At 41.7% G+C, this 21451-nt stretch overlaps 2 protein-coding genes across 5 annotated transcripts in view; one reads left to right on the top strand and one right to left on the bottom strand.

Annotated features, from left to right (window-relative positions):
- The window catches only part of col4a5 (collagen, type IV, alpha 5 (Alport syndrome)), a 251011-nt gene extending 244128 nt beyond the window's left edge, over window positions 1-6883 (bottom strand). Inside the window, exons 1-2 of the mRNA XM_059651364.1 lie at window positions 6748-6883; window positions 6385-6537 (exon numbers count right to left, since the gene is read on the bottom strand). Coding sequence (XP_059507347.1) covers window positions 6385-6480 — 96 coding nt within the window. The 5' untranslated portion in view covers window positions 6481-6537; window positions 6748-6883. The remainder of the gene's footprint in view (window positions 1-6384; window positions 6538-6747) is intronic.
- A 92-nt stretch (window positions 6884-6975) lies between these two features.
- The window catches only part of col4a6 (collagen, type IV, alpha 6), a 393865-nt gene continuing 379389 nt past the window's right edge, over window positions 6976-21451 (top strand). For 3 of the 4 annotated variants that reach the window (XM_059651363.1, XM_048544120.2, XM_059651362.1), the window contains exons 1-3: window positions 6976-7186; window positions 7633-7750; window positions 7933-7981. In XM_059651363.1, the coding sequence (XP_059507346.1) occupies window positions 7740-7750; window positions 7933-7981 (60 nt within the window). In that variant the 5' untranslated portion in view covers window positions 6976-7186; window positions 7633-7739. Of the gene's footprint in view, window positions 7187-7318; window positions 7510-7632; window positions 7751-7932; window positions 7982-21451 lie in introns of those variants that run through there. The other variant, XM_059651361.1, reaches the window with a different exon arrangement.

Genomic DNA, 21451 nt, shown 5'->3' with positions numbered 1-21451 from the left:
TTGTCCAGTTGCTAATTGAAGCCCTTAAGTAGGAAACGATTGCTGCAGTTTAGCCACCTCATCCACTACTGGGGTAACCAATCAGAGGGCTAGCTACGTGAAGTAATCAATAAGCATAAGGTTACGGGGTGGGTTGGAAGGTGTCACTCTTCAAATACACTCATTGCTTGAACTAGGAACGTGAAATTAGGAAGACGGTAGGATGCTTGCTCAAAGCCACACTGTCCTTTCTCCACACTATACTATCCCGGCCAGCTTTCCCCTTCTGGTGATCCCTATTCTGTGCTCATTGACCAATGGCTTTGTTCTTTAGCCATTCTAGGCCTCTTCCTGAGTGCGGTACTGCCAGTACCCACTGCTTTGGAACCACAGCCAGTCAGAAGCCAGCAGATCTCAGCAGGCAGGATTTATGTGCCCAGGGCCCGGAGACCTAGACAAGACCCAAAGCTGGCCAATTACATGCCGGACAAGCACTCAATTCCATTGAGCCCTTCCCAGTGGAGGCAACATGGGGCTCACACCGCTTCTCCAACCTGTAGGTGAGACCCTTGTTGCCACTGAATTGAATTCAATTCCATCTTGTGATTTACTTGTAATGATTCCAATTTAGTACACTGTATTCACGTGTTCATGCTGTGATCTCCTCTCTAACAGAAGGCCAAATGCAGACAATGTGAATGCTTCCTGCAGTCTGTAGGTGTAACCCAAGTTTCCAATCATCTGTCATTTTAAATTTTCCGTCTCATTCCCACTTTGACTTCTTGGTCCTCACACATCTGGTATTGCTCTACTTAAGCTCGAAGTAAGAGCCTGAGGAGCTCATCTTTGACAGGTCACTTTACAGCCTTTTTGGCACTGAATGTTGGGTACAATAATTACAGAGTATAAATTCCCCTTTGCTGTTTATGCAGCTGTTAGTGAGGATTCTGTTTTTCCTATTTACAATTCCTTTGGACCAATCTTTTATTACTTTTTTTGCCTTACATCATCATCTTTTTTCTCATATCATCGCTCCAGCTCTCCATCCCTGTCCCAGACAGTGGCTTTTATTTTCTCCAACCTTTCCCTGCCTCTGAACTCACTTAAAAAAAGTTATATTCACTACTTTATCCAATTCTGATGTAAAGTCACAGTACTAAAACATCAACTCTATTTCTCTCTCCATATAGGATGCTGGGCCTGCGAAGCATTTCCAGTACACTTTGGTTTCTTCTTCACAAGTGCATTCACAATCATTGAGTCATAGAGTCATACAACTGTACAGCATGGAAGAAGACCCTTCAGTTCAACTTATCTGACCAGGAATCCTATATAAATCCAATCCCATTTGCCAACATTTCGCCCATATCCCTCTAAACCCTTCCAGATGCCTTTTAAATGTTGTAATTGTACCAGCCTCCACCTCTTCCACTGGCAACTCATTTCAGACACGCACCACCCTCTGCATGAAAAAGTTACCCCTTACGCCTCTTTTAAATCTTTCCCCTCTCACCTTAAACCCATGCCATCTAATTTTGGATTCCACCAATTGAGGGAAAAGACTTTGGCTAGTCACCCTATTCATTCCCCTCATGATTTTATAAACCTCTATCAGGTCACCCCTCAGCCTCTGACATGCCAGGGAAAATAGCCCCAGTCTATTCCGCTTCTCCCTAAAGCCTAAGCCACCAATCCTGGCAATATCCTTGTAAATCTTTTCTGAACTCTTTTCAAATTTCACAACATCCTTCCTATAGCAGGAGACCAGGATCGAATGTAGTATTCCAAAAGTGGCCTAACCAATGTCCTGTATAGCTGCAACATGACCTCCCAACTCCTATACTCCATGCACTGACTAATAAAATGAACAAAATAAGGAAACAGCAGGTCAGATGGATTCAAGCTTGATAAAAGAGGAAGGTTTTAAGGAGCAATGAAGGAGAGAGAATAAATAGATTTAGGGATGGAATTCCAAAGTTTAGGGCCAAGGGACTGGAAGGCACAGTTGCAAATGATGAAGGGATGTAAACTGGTGATGTGCAACAGTTCTGGGTTGGAGTCACAGCATTGCGAATTTTATTGTCTCGTGCTAAACACAGCAAGCTTTTCCAGGGAGGTCCTCTTTGATTAGGCCTCTACTATGCAACTTTCTGCTTGTTTGATTATGTCTAGTTTTTCTTAGATTTTTGCCCACACTCATGTGCAGGCATATTTGTGCATGCATCTCAATTGCCAACTTTGAGGGCAGACAATTTGAGTTCGCAACCACTGGCCAAGTTGCACTGGAAGTTTATATCAGCCTCTGCATTTTCAACTTGCTTCTGCTCAGCACTGCCCAATTATTATCTTAAGTTTGAGCTTTGGTATCTGAAATTTGAACATTTAGCAATTTTGACTAATGTTCTTGAATTGATTGTGCCAATTCTTTTCCATCATCCTGAATGCTTTAACTCAGTCCCATCAAAGCCTTCTCACTCCTGTCCTAACCAAACTTACCTAACCTTCATTCATAAATCATGATTCCTGATATCTGGAATCATTAAGAGCATTCACTTCTGTATTTCTGCATGGCCAGCAGAAACCTGTCCAATAACCAGGATTGCACATTGATGAAATGGGGAATTACATAAATTACTTAGGTTTCAAACGGCCAATTTTCGAGTTATTGAAATCATCAAACAATCTTTGACTAAGCAAAGCTTGAAATGAAATGATATGAAGTCTTCACCTGATAAAGGGGCAATGCTCTGAAAACGTCCAATTTCAAACAAACCTGTTGGACTTTAACCTGGTGTCATGTGACTTTTCATCTTTTTTATATTTCTGGTTAGTTTTCTGTCAATCCCTAAGTTTTCTCTCTTTATTTTCTTTTTAGTTATTCTTTGCCTTTTTTCACATTCTGTCTAACCTTTTGACCTGTCACAACTTTTTGAGGAATCATATGCTTTTTCATTCAATTTGAGACTATCTTTAACGTAAGCTGTTTGCCATGGATGGTATTTGCTTCCCTTAAAGTCGGTCATTCTCACTGGAATGCACCTTTCCGGAGTGTTGTGAAATATAGTCAGATAATGCTTTTGCGATGTTCATGAAGAGATAAACAGAAGCCAGGACACGAGAGAAAACTCCACTAATCATCTTCAAAATGGCGAACAGGGTATCTTGCACATCCATCCAAGAGAGCAGATGGATGCTTGATTTAATGTCACATTTGAGATGTGGCGTGCCCTCAGTATCACATTGGAGTGTCAGTTGGACTTTTTGTGCTTAAGAATTGGAGTGAGAACTGAACACAGATTCTTAGCTGAGACTGCTACCCACCGAGCTGATATCCCCAAACAGTTGACATTCTGTGTCGCTCTCCTCTTTAAATGCTGTTTAACACCCATCTGATCAACGATTTGGTCACATGCCCTGGTGTCACCTGGCATTGTGCCAAATTTTCTTCTGTCTGATTATGCTCCCACAAAATGCCTTAAAGTGTTTTAATATGACAAAAGCACAGAAGCAGTTTGGCTGTTCTTGAATAGCACTAAATCAAAGTTATGAGTGGCTACAGGTCCATTACTCCTGTTGTTAATGGTGAGAACAATTTCAGTTGATAAATTAAGAGCATTACAGAAGATGAACATTTGACAAATTTAATGTCTGTTGATTAAGAGTGGTTGTTTTTACAATGTACTGGTAACACTAGCCCAACTGGGTCAACCAGACTCTCAAGTCAGTGGTGCAACATCTCAGGAGCACAAAAGCTGACGTTTCGGGCCTAGACCCTTCATCAGAGAGGTCCAGGCCCGAAACGTCAGCTTTTGTGCTCCTGAGATGCTGCTTGGCCTGCTGTGTTCATCCAGCTCCACACTTTGTTATCTTGGATTCTCCAGCATCTGCAGTTCCCGTTATCACTCTCCAGTCAGTGGGGTTTTTTTTAAATATGCCAACACTAATGACCTCTTTCTATTGAAAAACTGACCTCTTCTTAAATGGACTGTACTTCTTCTTTCCCTCCAATTCCTCCACAATCAAAACTGCCACCATAAATATTTCAAAATGATCCCACAACTGATCTCTGAACAATAGTAACCCTGTAGCTGAAGGTAAAAGATAACCTTAAAGAGTTAGGAATTCAAATAACAAGCACAATGTAGATGCCAAAATTCTTCACCCTGAATATTCACTATCTCGGATGGTGGGAACACAATATTGCATTCCAGTCCATTCTCAAACAAAGATTTGTAATGCGTAACTATTTAATGTCACCTGTGTTTACAGAAAAGCAAAAAAACTGCTGCACGTCTGTAAAAGCACTGGATTGACCATATTGCATTGACAGCATTTTCACTGCACCCAACTTTCCCTCCCTAAGAGGCTTAGTAACAATGTACAGGTTAAAAAAAAACCTACTCAGACAGGTTATGGGACACCTCTGGAGCAGGTAAGACTTGAACCTAGGACTTACTGGCTTTGAGGGTAAGGACAATGTCACTGCACTACAAAAGCCCCATTAGCAGCAACTTATACATTTACTGATCCAAATCTTTACACTTGGAACGCACTATGTTAATTTGTTTCATTTTATACTATATCGGTTTAAAAAGTACTCCAATTTCCAACTAATTTGCAAAAACGTCTCATTGCTTAGCACCAAAGATTGACAAACTGGTTGATGTCTGGGATATTTTACACTTTAGATACATTGGCAAAACTTCCTGCTATGAAAAGAATTCTAATCACCCGTTCATTACTGCTGATTGCATTTTCACAAAATACAATATTGTGTTCTGGGGGGAATGCTATACGATCTAAAATACTGCAAATAGAACAAAAGTCAGTGAAAATTTTGATATAGTTAACGTTCAAAAGTACTTTACAGCAACTAACTTTTCCTCTCCTCTATGTCTTAGTACTGTATGTCTGCACATGGCCCATTCACATTGTCAGGATTGTTTGTGAGACATCCAGTGCGGAATAAGCCTAAATTTCCTTCATTTTTTGAAAAACTAAAGGCATTATCTCTTTTTTTCTGTCACTGACTACCCCCTCGAAATTGCTGAGTAATTATTTTCAATCATGCAGCCTTATCTGACACTATGATGAGTTTCCGAGCACATTTCAGCAGTACTGTGTAATGCCTATTTCTAGCTGTTTAATACTATTATATGCCACCTCTGCCTCAGGTCATCTGCTCCTGAAAGCTTTACATTTGTTAGTCTGGATCTGACTATTCCAATGCACTACTAACTGGTCTCCTATGTTCTTTCCTCACTAGACTCGAAGCAATCCAAAATTTAGCTATCCACGCTGACTCACGCCTAGTCCCAGTCACCTGTCGCCTTGGTACACTGCTGAACAATGCATGCATTTTATAAAGAATCACTGTTATTTTCAAATCTCTCCAGGGATTCACCTCCCTCATCTCTGCAATCTCCTCCAGCAATAAGACTCTGCTGAGAATTCTGTGCTCTACAAGTTCTGGACTCCTGAGCACCCTCAGTTTACTGCACCATGGTTGCTGGCCAAGCCTTCAGCTGTCAAGAGCTCAGTAAACCTTTCTACTTCTCCAGTTCTCCTTCCACTTTTAAGATGCTCCTTAAGATGCACCTCTTCGGTCAAGCTGAGGCCATCTCCCTCGGCTGCTCAGTGTCAGACTGTGTTTGCTAGCACTGCTGACAAGCGTCCTGGCTCCTTTTTAACTACATCAAAGGCGTTATACAAATGTAAGTTGCTGGTGCTACGACTGGATGCATCGCTCCGTTTAGAGACCGCGCAGGCAGCCGGCACACCGAGCACCGTGATGGGTGTAGAGACGAGGGAGAGGAATCTTTTGTCAATCGTACCTTTGCGTAAAACATTTTGGGAGTGGGGGGCAAAGCAATGGAAATAGCAATCGTGAAATGCAGAGGTTAATTGTCGCTTAGCACCTAACAGAACCGTCTCTTCCCCAAAACACTTTGCTGAAAAGTTTGTGTACCGATTTTAACTTTAGATGAAAGTGTACACAGGGTTTTATTCTCAAATCGGGGGGAAGAGTGTAGGCGTAGACAAAATACCGAGAGCTGGGCCGGCTGATAATGCTGGTACTCAGTTCCCAGCCACTGTTACAAGTTGCCACAAGTAAGACGGCAATATTAACGTTCTTCAGAGAATGCCAGAGGCACAGCTCACTGCCCCAGTCCTAATCACACCGGTCTTGCACTCAAAGACAGCGACCCTTAACACATCTCCGGCAGCCCGTAACAAAAATAGCGACTACAAATCTGCAGCTGCAGTTATGTTTCAATGAAAACAACTTTTTTTTTCTGGCCGCCGCTCTCGACTGCTTAGTTGTCTCAACGTAATGATTGTTGGAAGAACAACCCCAAAGGGGAAAAACGAACCTGAAAGAACACATTAAAACGTAATACTCACCGCTGCCTCGGAGTTCTGCACCAAAACTGTTAGAGCCGATAGCAGCAAAAATATCCGAGCACTAAGTTGGTCGATGGAGGAATATTCAAGCCTCATTTTTTCTCAGGCTCTCCTCTATGATCAACTGTTTGAAATTGCACATCCACACATGTTCTATTCGGAAATAGAGAGAGAAGGAATAATATTCCGCAAAGAGAGAGCTGGAGGCGGGGGGGTGGGGAGAGATTGACTGAGAACGTGCTGCTATAGCCTGTGTGTGTGTGTGTGTGTGTGTGTGTGTGTAAGGAAGTGTGAATGAAAAAGACAGAGAGAGAGAGACAGAGAGAGGGAGAGCGCAATAGTCAGTTACAGTATCACTCTCACCCCTCTATCTAACAGCCCAGGAACAGTCTCCTCGCTCTCCCTCTAATCGCCACAATCCGACAGAACTACTTCCTATACAAAATGTACCACTTCGCAATGGGGGAAAAATGAGAATGGCTTTAACCTGCTACGTTCAGAGTTGGTGGGGGGAGCCGAGACCAATAAATCTAAGCACCTCCAATGGGAACTACCGCCACGCCCCACCCGCCCTGACCCCTCCTATTGTTTCCTTTCGTCTCAGCCTTTTTCCTTTTTCCCCAAAAAACGTGAAAGAGGAGGAGTGGAAAAGTTAGCAAACTTTCTTTGAGGAACTATTTTACTTTAGCGGTTATGAATGCAAACCGCGCTTGCGAAAGGGATTGAGAGACATCACTGTACACTCCGGTGAATTAAGGGGTAAACAAGCACGTCGGTGCAAAATGTTAAAAAGGAGCAGAGAGTGAGTATCGTGTTTCATGTATATTGTCACATCGCTTCATTTAAATCACTTAGTCAGCCTGGTGGCGTGATTCAGATCCTGCTATAAATGCACTTGCCTGTGTTATTTTTTTCCTCTGGGAAGCTTGTAGTATTATTGATCGGGAGGGGGTTAATTGGAGTGGGGCTTTTATGACCAAGGGCTCTGAAAACTCCACCCCTTGCCCCTCGCACCTATCCTCGGCTTTTATGGATCAGATTGAAGGAGAGCGAACAGGGATTACCCTCAGTTGAGTTCTCAAAGCCGCCTGCATCTCCTCCGTTCCTAAGAATAAAAACACGAGGGTAGTGTTCATTCTTTAACGCACCGATTATTTTCCTGTTGTTTGCATTTTCAATCTTCTCACTCACTCTCTCTCTCTCTCTCCCTCTCTCCCTCCCTCCCCCCTACCCCACTCTCTCCCGAAGGCGGTGATCTTCCAGTGGTCTTTCAATGACACAGAGAAAGAGACCTGAAGCCCAATTGTGAAATTGCCCAGAGTACCGCTGATTTGTAGCAGAACAAACCCACCAGGATGACCGATTGGTGAGTGAGGAACTCTCAGCCTTAGAGTGAATTTAGTGTCGGATTGTTACTGAAGACACTGCAGCAGAAAACGCGACCGCACTTGTGACTGTGATATCAGACCCTTCGTGTCGGGTCTTAGCAACTGCTGGCGCAGAATGGTGCCTCTTTACTAAAAAAAAACGAACTGCTTTTTCTTTCAGGATCTTGCTTGTGGTGCTAGGCTCTCTGGCTGCTGATCTTGTCCAAGCGGTGAGTGGCTGGGGAGGTGTGCGCGCGTGTGTGTAAATGTTACTCGCTTTTAAAATTATTCAGTCACATTTTGGCCCCTCTGTATTCGGGGAACATAGACATGCCTTGTCTTTACAAACGTGCAAAAGGTTTCTCTTCAAAAAAAGCCCATGTAACTTGAGCTTCAAGGATTGTTGCTGCTATTAATGTTCATCATCTCGAATATCTACCCTACAGCAATCAGCTTGATCAAGGGAATTGCAAAATAATGGTTTACAGCTTTATGGTGTTTTCTCTTCAAAAATGAACAATTTTGAAAATAAAACCGCACGCGGAAGACTGTGCCCCCCGAACAATATGATGCAAATTAAGCTTAATTTAAAATTAATCATTTTTAAAACAATCGTCGCATGTTAAATGTGAATTGTGTATCTCAGTACTGATGTGCTGAGGAAGCTGGTCAGAACGTACGGTTTTGCCCTTTCAGCCTGAAACTAACGCAGACTCTTGTGTCAAATTCGAAGCTCAGGCTTGATTTGACCCACTGGCAGTAGCGGAGGGAGTCCGCTCTTGAAACGTACATTGCAACTGGATGTGGGGTTCAGCTTTCTGTTGAGCAGTCACTGACTGAACTCAGCACCAATTTAGTTGCTGAGCTCATGGCAGCACTTTGCAGGAACATGTGAATTTCAGGACCACATTGAATTGGAGACCTGGTGCAAGACACTGTTGAAACGTCTCAGTTTTCAAAGAGGGGGAGGAAAGTTGACGTTTTGCCTCGGGACCCTTCTTCATTTTCTGAAGAAGGGACCAGACCTGAAACGTTAACTTTCCTGTTCCACTGATGCTGCCTGGCCTGCTGTGTTCCTCCAGCTCCACACTGTTACCTCTGACTCCAGCATTGGCAGTTCTTACTGTCTCACAATGTTCCAAGACTCCTGGTTGCTCGACCTGGTCCAATACAAGGAGACTGTAAAGTGCCTTGTAAAGTAAACCTTCTCTGAACTGAGATAACAAAGTGTGGAGCTGGATGAACACAGCAGGCCAAGCAGCATCTCAGGAGCACAAAAGCTGACGTTTCAGGCCTAGACGCTTCATCTCTGAACTGGCATTCTCTGCTTCATGTGAGCAACGAATGGAAGTCTGTTTTGAGAAAAAAGTAGATTGCATCTGCCTATTAGAAAAACATTGAATCACCTGTCCATCATGTAGGCATCATGCACCCATTGAAACAAAGTGGGTGTGAAGACAAGGATAAATAAATACAAAAATGAACACACAAGTACTTTTCAGCATAAGTTACTGGTATACCTGACTGCCCCCCCCCCCCCCCCCCTCACCGACTGTTGGTTGTGGTGAGATATTTACTTTGGCACCAGTTGTTATTCAAGGTATTGTCAAAATGACCAATGTTTGGCTGTGAGCCATGGTGAATGATAACAGCTGATTTGGCAACGGGGTATAATTTCCAACAGAGTCACTGGATAGCAGTTAGGAATATTGGACATGATGCCTGATTTATACCCAACTTCTGGGACGTTATCTAATCCTAACCTTAACCTTAACTAACTGCTGTCTCCGTTCCAACACTTGGGATGATCAACTAATTTCAGACACATTGGGCTTACATTTTCTCAGACTGCGTGGCTCAAGTCAATAGTAGCAATTACATTTATTCATAGAGGTGGGCTCACTGTACTACCATATATTTGCAGTCAGATTTTTGTGTAAGCAGCCATTCAGTAAGAATCCACAGGAAAATAGGAAGGAACTTATTTTGTCTGAACTTGACATATTTTGTCACTATAAAAATTAGCCCTATTTAAGGATTATTGCGTTTGATTAATATTTGGGTCACACACCTCTGAATGAACAGAATGCACTGCTTATAAGATAATGCAGATAAAAGAAGAGTTACATGAACTGATTGTAGTCTATACAGGAAAAATATGTTATTGATGTGAAAGGTATTTGACGTACAAAATGCATTCTAATTAAAACTGAGTGCTGTAACTCGTACACATCAGGCTTGTAAATAAATGAGCTTTTGTACTTGTACACGGTTCCAAAATGTAGGCAAGTAAGCAGCTTCGTTGTCATATCTCTATAATTATTTAAATAAACTTTAAAAATAGACTTCAGTATCGGCATTAAAACTAAAGGCCTTCATTATATAAAATCTACAGCAGGTAGCAGATTATTCAGTTCAGTATATCTGTCATACTATTATTCTGTACATGAGCCTCCTCCCACCTCTTTTCATTGAACTTTAACTACTCCTTCTGTTCATTTCTTCATTGCGTTCTTATCTAGCTTTTAATTAACTGCATCTGTGCTCGTCACCTTAACCATCCTATTAAGTGCCAACCTCCACCTTCCCATCACTGCCTGGGTAAAGAGATTTTCCCTGAATTCCTTGTTCAATTTATTTATGATGTAAATATCTTGGATAGTGTCGGTCCAGACTATGATGACCAGCAAAAATTTCAAACAGATACTTGGTACAGATTTCAGTTGAATTAGAAATGATTCGAAGGTAATCATCTTATTCCTAGGCTCCTATGACAGATCAGATTTAAATTTTTGTCCCATCTGCCTCTTTTACTGACTTGTTTCAAGGGACCACCATTACTTCAACTGATTAGCACAGGAGTACCACAACCATGCCTGTTTATGACCTTGTTCAATCTTCACAGCCATGCTTTGTAAGACCAATTGGAGCTTAGAATGAAAGATGATGTTACTGACACATAAAAGATTGTGAGGTGAATTTGACAAGGGAGATGTTAAGAGGATGTTTCTCCTCATGAGGGAATCATTGTATAGGCTCATGCATGAGACAAGGAAGTATTCCATACCTAAATGTTTAGTTCATGTGGAAGAGGGTATGGAACTTAAAACAGATCTGTCATTGGAGACACAATTTCAAAATAAGAGTATCCCATTTAAGAGTGGGTTGAAGAGGAATTTATTCACTTAGAGCATCATTAACCTTTGAAGTTCTGTACCCTCAACAGCAATGGAGATTGAGTCATTGAATATATTCAAGGCTAGGTAGATTTGTATCTGCAGCAGAGTTGAGGGTGGCCAGTGGGAAAGTGAACTTGAGCCATTAAACAGATCAGCATTGTATTTTTCTGCTCTGATTTTTATTGTTCTTGGGTTGAAACTGGAATTAAAATCTTATATGATTTTTCCTTCCATAACCCATTGATAGTGAGGCCAGTTGTATCAATACCTCCTTCAGTGAGATCTGTCAACTCACTATAGACTGAGAACGAGACCTAGCACCTACTCATCACTCCGGCTAAGTTGAACAATGCTTTTACCAACTAAGCCATCGGAGGAGCTTCAGACAGAACTCAGAACCTGTTGGTTTGTCGTTCAAATCCCCAATTCCACTGAAACCTGAAACTCCATCCTAGGTATTCATTCTTTATCAGGCAAGCTACTTGAATTGCTGGATTAGTTTGGAACAGTACCATAACTTATTTTTCAGTGTCAGTTCTATATTTAATGAGAAGAGGAGCCGAATAAGTGATTAAGCTGATCACATGCAACAACTCCATGTGAGCTATATTGCAAAATGGTAATTTGTTTAGATTTAGAGAAGCTGCAAGTCCAGTTTGCCATTAACACAAACTCCCCTGGGTGATCCAGAAGTGCAGGAATTTCTATGTAGCCATATGAATTGCAATGAGCAATGGGAAACAGTTTGCAATTCATGCAAAAATAGAGATAATTTCTAAGGGAGTGGTTGGTAGGGTACAACCTAGTAGAATTTGGGAGAGAAGGCAGTGGGTTGTGTTACGAATCACTCTTTACATAGAGTAGTCGTCAGCAAATGTAGGGAAGAGACTACACATCTGGTCTGAGAATTTATGGAAATGGGAAAATGTAGGAAATGAAAACTTTTAAAAGTAACCAGTTTAAAAAGAAGTGGTAGTAATGAAAGAATGTGAATAAATTTGGTAAGATGTAGCAATGAGAAAATTGTCATTTGGTGATACGAGTGTTGCTAAAAAAAGGTGTTTTATCAAAGCTTATTATCTTCCCCTCAGCGGAAGATTTACAAGAATGCCAATGTAAAGGGGAACAATATTTTAAACTGTATGAGAGGAAGGTGATGAATCGTTTTTAAGTGGATTCTGATTGGAAGAGCCATTGTCATGGAAAACGCACTAGTTAGATGCTGACTGACAGTTAACTGCCAAACCTTGCTTTAATTTGATTTAAATTCAAGCAAAATATGTCAGGTAATTGTCGGTCATCATTTAATAGATGCATTTTCCTTGACAATCTCTTCCAACCAATGTCCATTTGCCAACTGATCAGCAATCTTTTCTCATACAGTATTAAAATGTCATTTGCTTTGACAATATATAAAAAGTACATATGCTAAGTAAAAGGAAGATTTAAACCAAGAAGACTGCAAAGAGATGGCTGCAGTTTAAAAAAAGTATTGGACTCATTGTGAATTGTATATAATATTGATTTTTCTTGGAGCAATGAGAGCAAATGCAGACTCTACGGAGCTGATTGGTTCTAAATGTGGAAACAATTGTTTGACGCCAATTGTTTTATTGCTACCTGACCAGGTGATACCTTGTTTGGGACCAGGACAACAGAGAAATATCTGCAAAACCTGCAAAGGGAAAACATTAACAATCTCTGTCTCTCTATCTCTCTCTCTCTTTCTCTCTGCCTCTCTCTCTCCCCCTTGATGTAATATACCACAAAGTCTGTGGTAACAGCTAATTGTCTTCCACTGACTTTTTTCTGCAATTCCCTTGTTGAAAAAATGATAATCACTTGAGTGATGTTGAAAGGGCCAAATTCCCAATCAGTGAATGAAAGAGAGCATCAGTGTGCAAGCAACCTTGGGTTATCTGCAGAGAACCAAAATGGAATTAGAAGAACCTAAAAGAAAATAACCTAGTGGTCCAACTTGGTGCCATTGAGCAGTGTTTCCCTGATTACCTCCCTTCCCCACCCTTAATTTCCACACCCTTTTACACTTTGTGTGTCTGTTTGTGGAAAGGAGAATATGAAAGGGGTAGAGTTGAAAATATGGAAACATATTAGTTAGCAAGTCATGTTTCTTGCCTGCCATTAGTTAAAAACAATCTTTGCAATAAATTGCTGTTTTATTGTTAAGTACGAAAGCCTGGGTGAATGTTATTTTTGGCCTGCGATCATCAGTCAGTAAACTGGGGACTTTGGATAGTTTCACAAAACTTTGCACATTTGTGATGACTCCAGGAACTGTGAGGTGCAATTCCCAACAGACCACTCCAGTAAATTATGAAAACTGGCATTCTTCTTATTGTCCAGATGAATGCTAGACAAAAATGCTTCAACAAATATAACAGTTTACAGTAATAATGAGGAAATAATAGATATGTAAGAGTCAATTTGAAGAAATGGACCATTGTATTTTTTTAAGTGCTATATAAGCAAAGATTCGTTCACTGAATATTAATTAGACTGATTCCTGGGTTTAGTATGTTATGACGAAGGTTTGCACAAATTGGGCTGATATTCATTGTAGTTTAGAAGAGTGAGACGTGATCTTATTGACACACACAAGATCCTCAGGGGATTTGACTGAGTGGGTGCTGAAAAGATATTTCCTCTTGTGCGAGAGACTAGAACTAAGGACATGATTTAAAATTAAGGGAGAGTGAGGAGGTATGTTCTTTCTCAGAGGATCTTGAGCCTATAGAATTTTTTTTCCCACTCTGAGTCATAGAGTCATACAGCACGGGAACAGACCTTTCAGTTCAATTCATTCATACTGACCAGACATCCCAGTCTGACCAAATCTCATTTGGCAGCATTTGGCCCATATCCCTCTAAATCCTTCCTGTTCATATACCCATACAGGTGCCTTTTAAATGCTGTAATTGTACCTGTTTCCATCACTTCCTCCGGCAGCTCGTTCCCCTCTGCATTACCCTCTGCATGAAAAAGTCACCCTTCAGGTCCTTTTGAAACCTTTCCTTTCCCTCCTTAAATGTATGCCCTCTAGTTTTGAACTCCTCCACCCCAGGAAAAAGAGTTTGGCTAATTACTTTATCCATGTCCTTCGTGATTTTATGAGCCTCTATTATGTCCCCCTACGGCCTCCGAGGCTCCAGGGAAAACAGCCCCAGCCTATCCGGCCACTACCTATTGATCAAACCCTCCAGACCTGGCAGCATCCTTGTAAGTCCTTTCTGGCCCCTCTCAAGTTTAACAACATCCTTCATCAAATATTTAGGAAGTAGGTTGACTCTTGGATAACAAGGGAATTGAAGGGTGTCAGGAATAGGCAGGAATGTGATTTGTACCACACGCAGAGCAGCATAGACCTCATCAAATGGTATGATCCTGATTTAAGCAGCTAAGTTACCTGCCCCAGCTCCTAATGCATATCATAATGTATGTTAAGATCTGTGATATTATATCAAATGAGTACAATGCACTTCTGACAATATAAGCCAATCTCCAGTGACATTGTACATAATGAAATAAGACAAAATGTAGTTCTGAGGGAAAGAAAACATTGAAGGTGGGGGTGATATAGTGCAAAGAATGAGAACTGATTCATTGAAATGTTGAGGACCCTTAAAGGGCTTAATCAGGTAAATACTGAGAGGATGTTTCCCTCATGGGAGAGCCGAGGGCCAGATGGCATAGTCTCAGAACCAAGGGGTGCCAATTTAAGACTAAGAAGAGGAGGAATTTTTTTCTCTGAGAAGATTGTGAGTCTTTGGAACTCCTTGCCACAGAGAGCTATGGGGCCAGAGTCCTGTGTATATTTAAGGCTAAGATAGATAGTTTCTTCATCAGTAAGGGAATCAAAGGTTATGGAGAAAGGGCAGGAAAGTGGATGTGAGAAATGTCAGCTCAGGAATGATCCACTAAATGTTGGAGCAGGTTCGGCGTGCTGAACATTCTGCTTCCATTCCTATATCTTATGGTCTTAAATAATAAGTTATGTCTCCATTATAAAATGTTATGTCCTGCTGCATTACACATTTTTGCAACTCTGCTATGCAGTTACTGGCAGGAGGGTACAATTACAGTATGACACATTTGCCAGGGCAGTTTTTACATGTTATAAATTGTAACAAGTTTACAGTCATTACACCGACCATATTTGTCCAAGCTAGGAGCATAAATTTTGTGTAGCTAATTTGCATACATTTCAGAATAAAGTGGCAGGTGTAAAAATTCAGACTGGGCATCAGTGCACAATCAGCAGGTTTTTTTTCTGTTCTGGCTGGTTAACTTTACTCTTCACTTCAGTGTGAACTAAATTGTAGAATAAGTCACTTGACCTTTTTTTCCAAATTGTTACATGGTGGATATTTTAGAGCATTGTGAGACATTGACATTGCTCTCAAAGATTCTGTTTGCTCTACTCTATTTCAACTTTTCTTCAAATTTTCACTTTTCATGAAGCTATTGGCCAGCTACCCACCAGCGCCTGTCTCTAAACTGAGACAAAATATGATGCAGTTTAGTCACCATGCATGCATTTTAGCCAATATCTAATATGGCCGCACAAGCAAACAGACATGAACTCACATATACGTGTGTATTGTAAACACACACACACACAAATATATTTTTTTTTGTTGATTAGAGATTTGAGGGCAAGTGAAGCATCTCTCCTGTCATTCTTTGGCAAAGATCAGGAAGCTAACATAGTCTAGATATCAACGTGATTCTGTTTCTATCCAATTGCTTCTGAACTCTATGCTTTTAAGTCAATATATCCCTGAACACCAATAGAGTGAAATGTTAGAACATTATGGTTAGTTAAACACCACACTGGGACTCAATCATAGCTTTCTCTTTGCCACAAAGGTTGAGTTGTAGAAAGCTTGCTTCTAAAACTGCTTTGCTGTTGACAGGAATTTACTTTGATTTTGGTTAATTTGATACACTTGCATGGACAAATGGCATGCCATTGAGATAGATTCTAATCTGTTAACATGCTGTTGGCTGACTGTTGCTCAACTTCAGTCTTGAAGCTGCTAACAGTCTTTCAGCACCTCACCTGAAAGACTATTTTCCAAATTTGTGCCTTGACATTAAGGGTAAAAAATGATTCTGTATTCTGATGCAATCCTCCAACAATTCTAATGGGAGACATTTGCTTGAAGTATGGATATGCTGACCTCAGCCATCACTGTGAGCTTCTGCTGGGCTTTGTAAGGGGCCAGAACTTCCAATTTTGAGAGTTTCCATGTTCAACTAGACTTCAAAAATACACCTACCCCATGCAAATCGAATTAGGATCTGAACTTTTGAAGATTAGATGCCCATAAGTCGTTTGTGGATGTGGGCTGTGTGAGTGGTTTGAAGCGGCCAGGCATCATGAATGATATAGACTGTAAACCAATTTCTCAAGCAGCTATCGCCAGTGAGCATGAAATCTTTGATAAAGTGAAGGCACTACAGGTTTGGTCTGCCCAACTAGTGGGAACCTCTGACAGCAGAACCATTGGCCACGCCTGGGTGCAAGAGCAGTTCTCACCCAGTAGAAAATCTCAGCTTTGAGAATTGCAAATGAACGTGGATGCGGTCATAGCTGACCTAATCCTGACCCTGCATTCACAAACATGCACATTCCACCAGGACTCATCACTTTGTGTTCAAGGCTGGGAAGCCTGACTGATTCCTTTTCTCCCTAACTCAAAGATGGTGCGTACTAGTTTGATCTGCTGTCATTACCATTGACATCAGTTAATCCAGAAGAAAGGGAAGTTCAAACCTGCCAGGGGCAGGGAACCAAGTGAGCCATTCAAAATGCCAGACCAATTTTGGTGAATTTGATTAGATTGCATCTTTACATTTGTGTTCCCTTTTCAGAAGATAACACTATGATAGATGAGGTGAATGCCATGATAAATTGAACCTGAGAACCAACAATGGAATGATTCAGATCAAGAAATACTTTATGGGTGAAACAATTACAGTTTTCGCTGTGACTGATGCTTGGCTAGGAGTGAATATGATTTTGTGTGGGCACGTAGCACTTTGTAAGCAGTCCTTGAACTCATTTAAGTGCTCAGCCATTGATGGGAACAATGTGTCAAGTAAACAGAAAAGCTAGACTCTAAACATTACTGAATCATTGGGACACTAGTGAAAAGTGGCATAAGCAGAAACCCAGCACCATGTAAATGAGCCTGTAGAATTAAACTACCAAGAAGACAAAGGCTGTTCCAATTTATCTGATTATGGAACCCTCTATTTTTTCCCCTACCTCATTGCTTAAGTCTGGGGAAGTCAAGCACAGCTTGGCAACAGTCAGAGTTTTGAGATACTCACTGTGTGTGACATATTGCAAGAGTTGAAGCAGCGAAAACTCATAGCTTACTAGATGGAGTACAGGTATACATCCTTGTCATTCTCAGTTAGGATTCATAAAGGCTTTGACTTGAGGGCCTATGTGATGTTGAGTGATGGGAATTCGTCACATGGTTATTTCTCCGTCAAATTAATGGCCAACTGGCTGGTTAGGTAGTATCATGTACCTTCCTGGCATAGGTGTTGTGTTACCATTCTGCAGTAGATGGTTGACTTGGCTCCAATCTTCCAACATGAAGATTGCCATCTTGGTACCTTAAATAGCAAAAAGGCCATGGTGGTCTCTTCATATTACTGAATGACATCATCATTGTAGAATAAGCATAATCTGCCATTGCCCTGCTCGACTGGATTTAATACAATACAAACCTTGATAATAGGTTTTGGCTAAGATCCATAACTGAAGTGAAAGATAACAAATCTGTTGGAAGTAATGATGCCTTTAAATTTCTATCCATTGCAGAACAGCATAACCAAATGCAGACTGCCTGAGATAAGCACACACAACACGCCTTTCGTTTGTTCTGTTGATCATTCAAGGAGGGTTTCATGTGAAAACAATAATATTCCACACCCATCAACTCTTCAGAATCTACAATTGTTCTGAGGTTTCTTGTTGTCAGTTGTTTTCTTTGATCCGCTCACAGTCACACAGCTGGGCTTGCTTATGGATCTCTCGCAATACAGTGCTGTCTGCAGGTGCACCTTAACTGTCTGCATGCCACACATTGCCATGCTACCATTTACTCCTGAGGCGAAATCTGGCAAGTACTGGTATGCAGATTAACACTTATTTGCCTCTTTTGTCTGTTTGCTTGTGAATATTGTTCAGCAAGGAAAGGAACACTGAATGTTTTGAATTCTCAATACCAGCTCTGAGCATCTCATAATACGTAGGTCACTTCTGCGCAGAAACTGCTCATGCACCAGTTTGGCATTACCTGTTTCCCCCAAAGCCATCCTGTGCCAAGCTGAATGACACTTTCAATAGTCATCAATTAATAATACTTCGGGCCGGTTTTGGGCTGCAGTTGGGGACTTCTTAGAATTGGATTCTCACTGGCTACCAGACAGAGAGATCCTTTGACTCAACTGCTGCAGTGCAACCATGAAAGAGCTGCATGATTACCAGCATCTATACATCTAGAATATGTAGCGATGGTGCCTAGTTCGTTTTGCCTAATATTTTACCTAATTCCAGGCTGGAAATGAATTGAGAAAGAAACAAGTGCATTTGGAATTTGTGATGAAGTTACCTTAATGTCAGGGTTTAAAACAAAGGGAAACAAGATGGTTTTGAACTGATAGATTATTATTTAAATGTGTCACATTCTCACTGGGATCCTGAAAGCGCAAGGTGGGCGGAAGTGACAGGGCTGACGCAGAAGGTCGGAGGAGGCGGTGGGAAGGTGCTGTGGTAGATTTCAGTACGGGCTGTAGAGCTTGAAGGTATTGGATGAAAGCACTTGAAAAATACTCTAAACCTTGAAGAAAAGGTATGGCAGATTAAAGGGGGCGGGGGGGAGTGGATTCTGCTGTTGGTAGCCATGCTCATGTAACCCTGCCTTGGTTTTTAGCATCTTCTGTGGATTTGCCATTTCCTCACTGTACACTACACTCCCTCCTAGATATGTGGCAAAGGAAGAGAGAGGATGAGGCTCCACCTCACTGTAGCCATGGGCCTGTTTGACTATGACAGCCTATGCCCTGTGTTAGGAAAGGGAGAGAAGCATTCTTCCTTGGTGAAAAGGGTAATGCTTATCCCCACCTGATTTTCCTTTACTCTTTGTCATTGGCTACGAACCAAGAGAAGGTCAAGTGAAGACTGCTGCCAGCAACAAAATTCTCTCCCTCTCTTAATTTGCCATATTCTTTAATGCTTAATTAGCCCGTTCAGAACATTTTTCAAAATATTTTCTCCAATTCTTGCAGGATCTTCAGCCCACATTGGTATCTAACTCAGTACTCTCCTTCCTCCTCTTCTGACCTTCTGCTGCAGCCCTGTCATTTTCTCCCTCCTTGTACTAGCAAAGTTCCAGTGGGAATGACTGACTGACTGTCATTTTGGTTGGTATAATGGAGGCAAATCCATCCTTCACTGTGCTGCCATCACACAGGAGAAGAATCATTGACTCTGTACTCCCAGCAGTTAATCTGTCTGAGGTTGGTAGGTAATACTAGAGGTTTTTTCAGAGATTGGGCCATATAACATTGCCATTGGCTCTCTGAGCTGCAATAACCTCGTGTTCGCCTGCCCAAAACTCATGAACTCATCCTGTGAATAAAGTCTGCTCATGAATGACTTCAGAGGATAGCAGAGACCTTCTGGAAAGCATGAGGGAAAATTGCATGGATTTGAAGAAGTAATCAAAGGATTATTAGATTAGATTAGATTCCCTAGTGTGGAAACAGGCCCTTCGGCCCAACAAGTCCACGCCGCCCCTTGAAGCATCCCACCCAGATGCATCCCCCTATAACCCACACACCCCTGACACTATGGGCAATTTTAGTATGGCCAATCCACCTGACCTGCACATCTTTGGACTGTGGGAGGAAACCGGAGCACCCGGAGGAAACCCACGCAGACACAGGGAGAACGTGCAAACTCCATACAGACAGTCGCCCGAGGCGGGAATTGAACCCGGGTCCCTGGCACTGTGAGGCTGCAGTGCTAACCACTGAGCCGGAAGTTAGCTGCAATTTGCTGGAAATGGTTTGATTGTTAAAGGTGTTGGGGGCTGAGCTGCAGAAATCTTTGAGCTCGTTTAGTGATCAGTGCCAAAGCAACTGGAATCAGGAGACTCACATTCCCAATCCAAGCTTTTGGCTTGAAATGAGATGGGAAAACCAAGGCTATCTTTTTAACTTTTTCTTTATAAAACTCTGAAATTTTGGGATATATAGCCTTTGAAACTGCATTTAAAGTGTAATTAAAAACCACGCCCGAGGATTCAAGAACCATCCAGATTAGTGCAGCCCTTCTCTGTTCTGTATGTAAGGATGTGGCCGGAGATGACAAAGCTTTAATTCGAAAAGCTATTATTTTCTCCAGTGAACCTGCAGTATTCCAGGTGCTGCAGGTGCTCAGCATAAGATGTCTATAAAGATCAGGTTTATAAAGGTATGAATGGGGCAAAAGAAGAGCATAACTGATTGAGAAGGACTGGAACCAGAGACAGTGTGAAGCTTCAATACATTTTTAGAAGTTTGGGATCAAAGAGCGGGGTATTTTGTGCTCCTCTGGGGGCTGCATGTAAAGTATGTGGGGTGATCAGCTTGCCACATTTCCACACACCTGCCAGGTCATCCAACAACCGCCCCCCCCACCCCACCAACCCTGGAGGGTGGGTGCGTACCTGCGCTTATCAGATGTAAATAAATTATTACTTAATTGACCTTTATAATAAGCTCATGCCAAAATATGGCTGGCAGAGGCAGTTGAATGGCAGTGGGCAGCAACAGTTTTTAAATGCCTACAAGTACAAAGGCAAGAAGGAAGGGGGCCCACTTCATCATGAGTGTTTTCTGCACACATAGGGGCAGTGACCCCTGCCCAAGAAGCTTCCTCACCTCTCCTTTGGTACACCTGCCCTAAAGCCCTGTGTATTACCCCTGCGTGGCAGCTTTGATTCTCTTCAGGCTGGCCGCCCTCTCCTCGGAATTTCTGCTGGGAATGATGGAGCTACCTGAGCCCTCATGTTGGCCAACAAGTCCCAAGAGAAGCACTTGTTCTAAAGTAAAAGCTGGAAGTCCCACAATTAGCCGAGTTAGCCCACCCACAACTTGTTACTTCTGCAATCTGGACTGCATTGGATGAGCTATCTGTTTTCCATTCCCCAATGTCTAAAATGTATTTCTTTACTCCCCCTTCATCTAAAACTATTGAATCAATTTGAATTTAACAATGGATGTGCTTTTCAGTTTTTGGGAGCTATTTAGTTACCAGACTTATTATTATTACGTATGACTTCCAGTCACATACCTCTTCATCAACCCATTAATGTGCTGTGTTCACTTCCCAATCACTATCTATAAAATGAACAAATTCTCTTGGCTCCTTTCTTCACTTTTTACTTGAATCCCTCACCTGGCTTTCTGTCTGTCTTTTACTCATTGATTTTATGT

This window comes from Stegostoma tigrinum, chromosome 15, assembly GCF_030684315.1.
Source record: "Stegostoma tigrinum isolate sSteTig4 chromosome 15, sSteTig4.hap1, whole genome shotgun sequence".
Classification (NCBI taxonomy): domain Eukaryota; kingdom Metazoa; phylum Chordata; class Chondrichthyes; order Orectolobiformes; family Stegostomatidae; genus Stegostoma; species Stegostoma tigrinum.
This window is presented reverse-complemented; position numbering and strand designations above follow the sequence as displayed.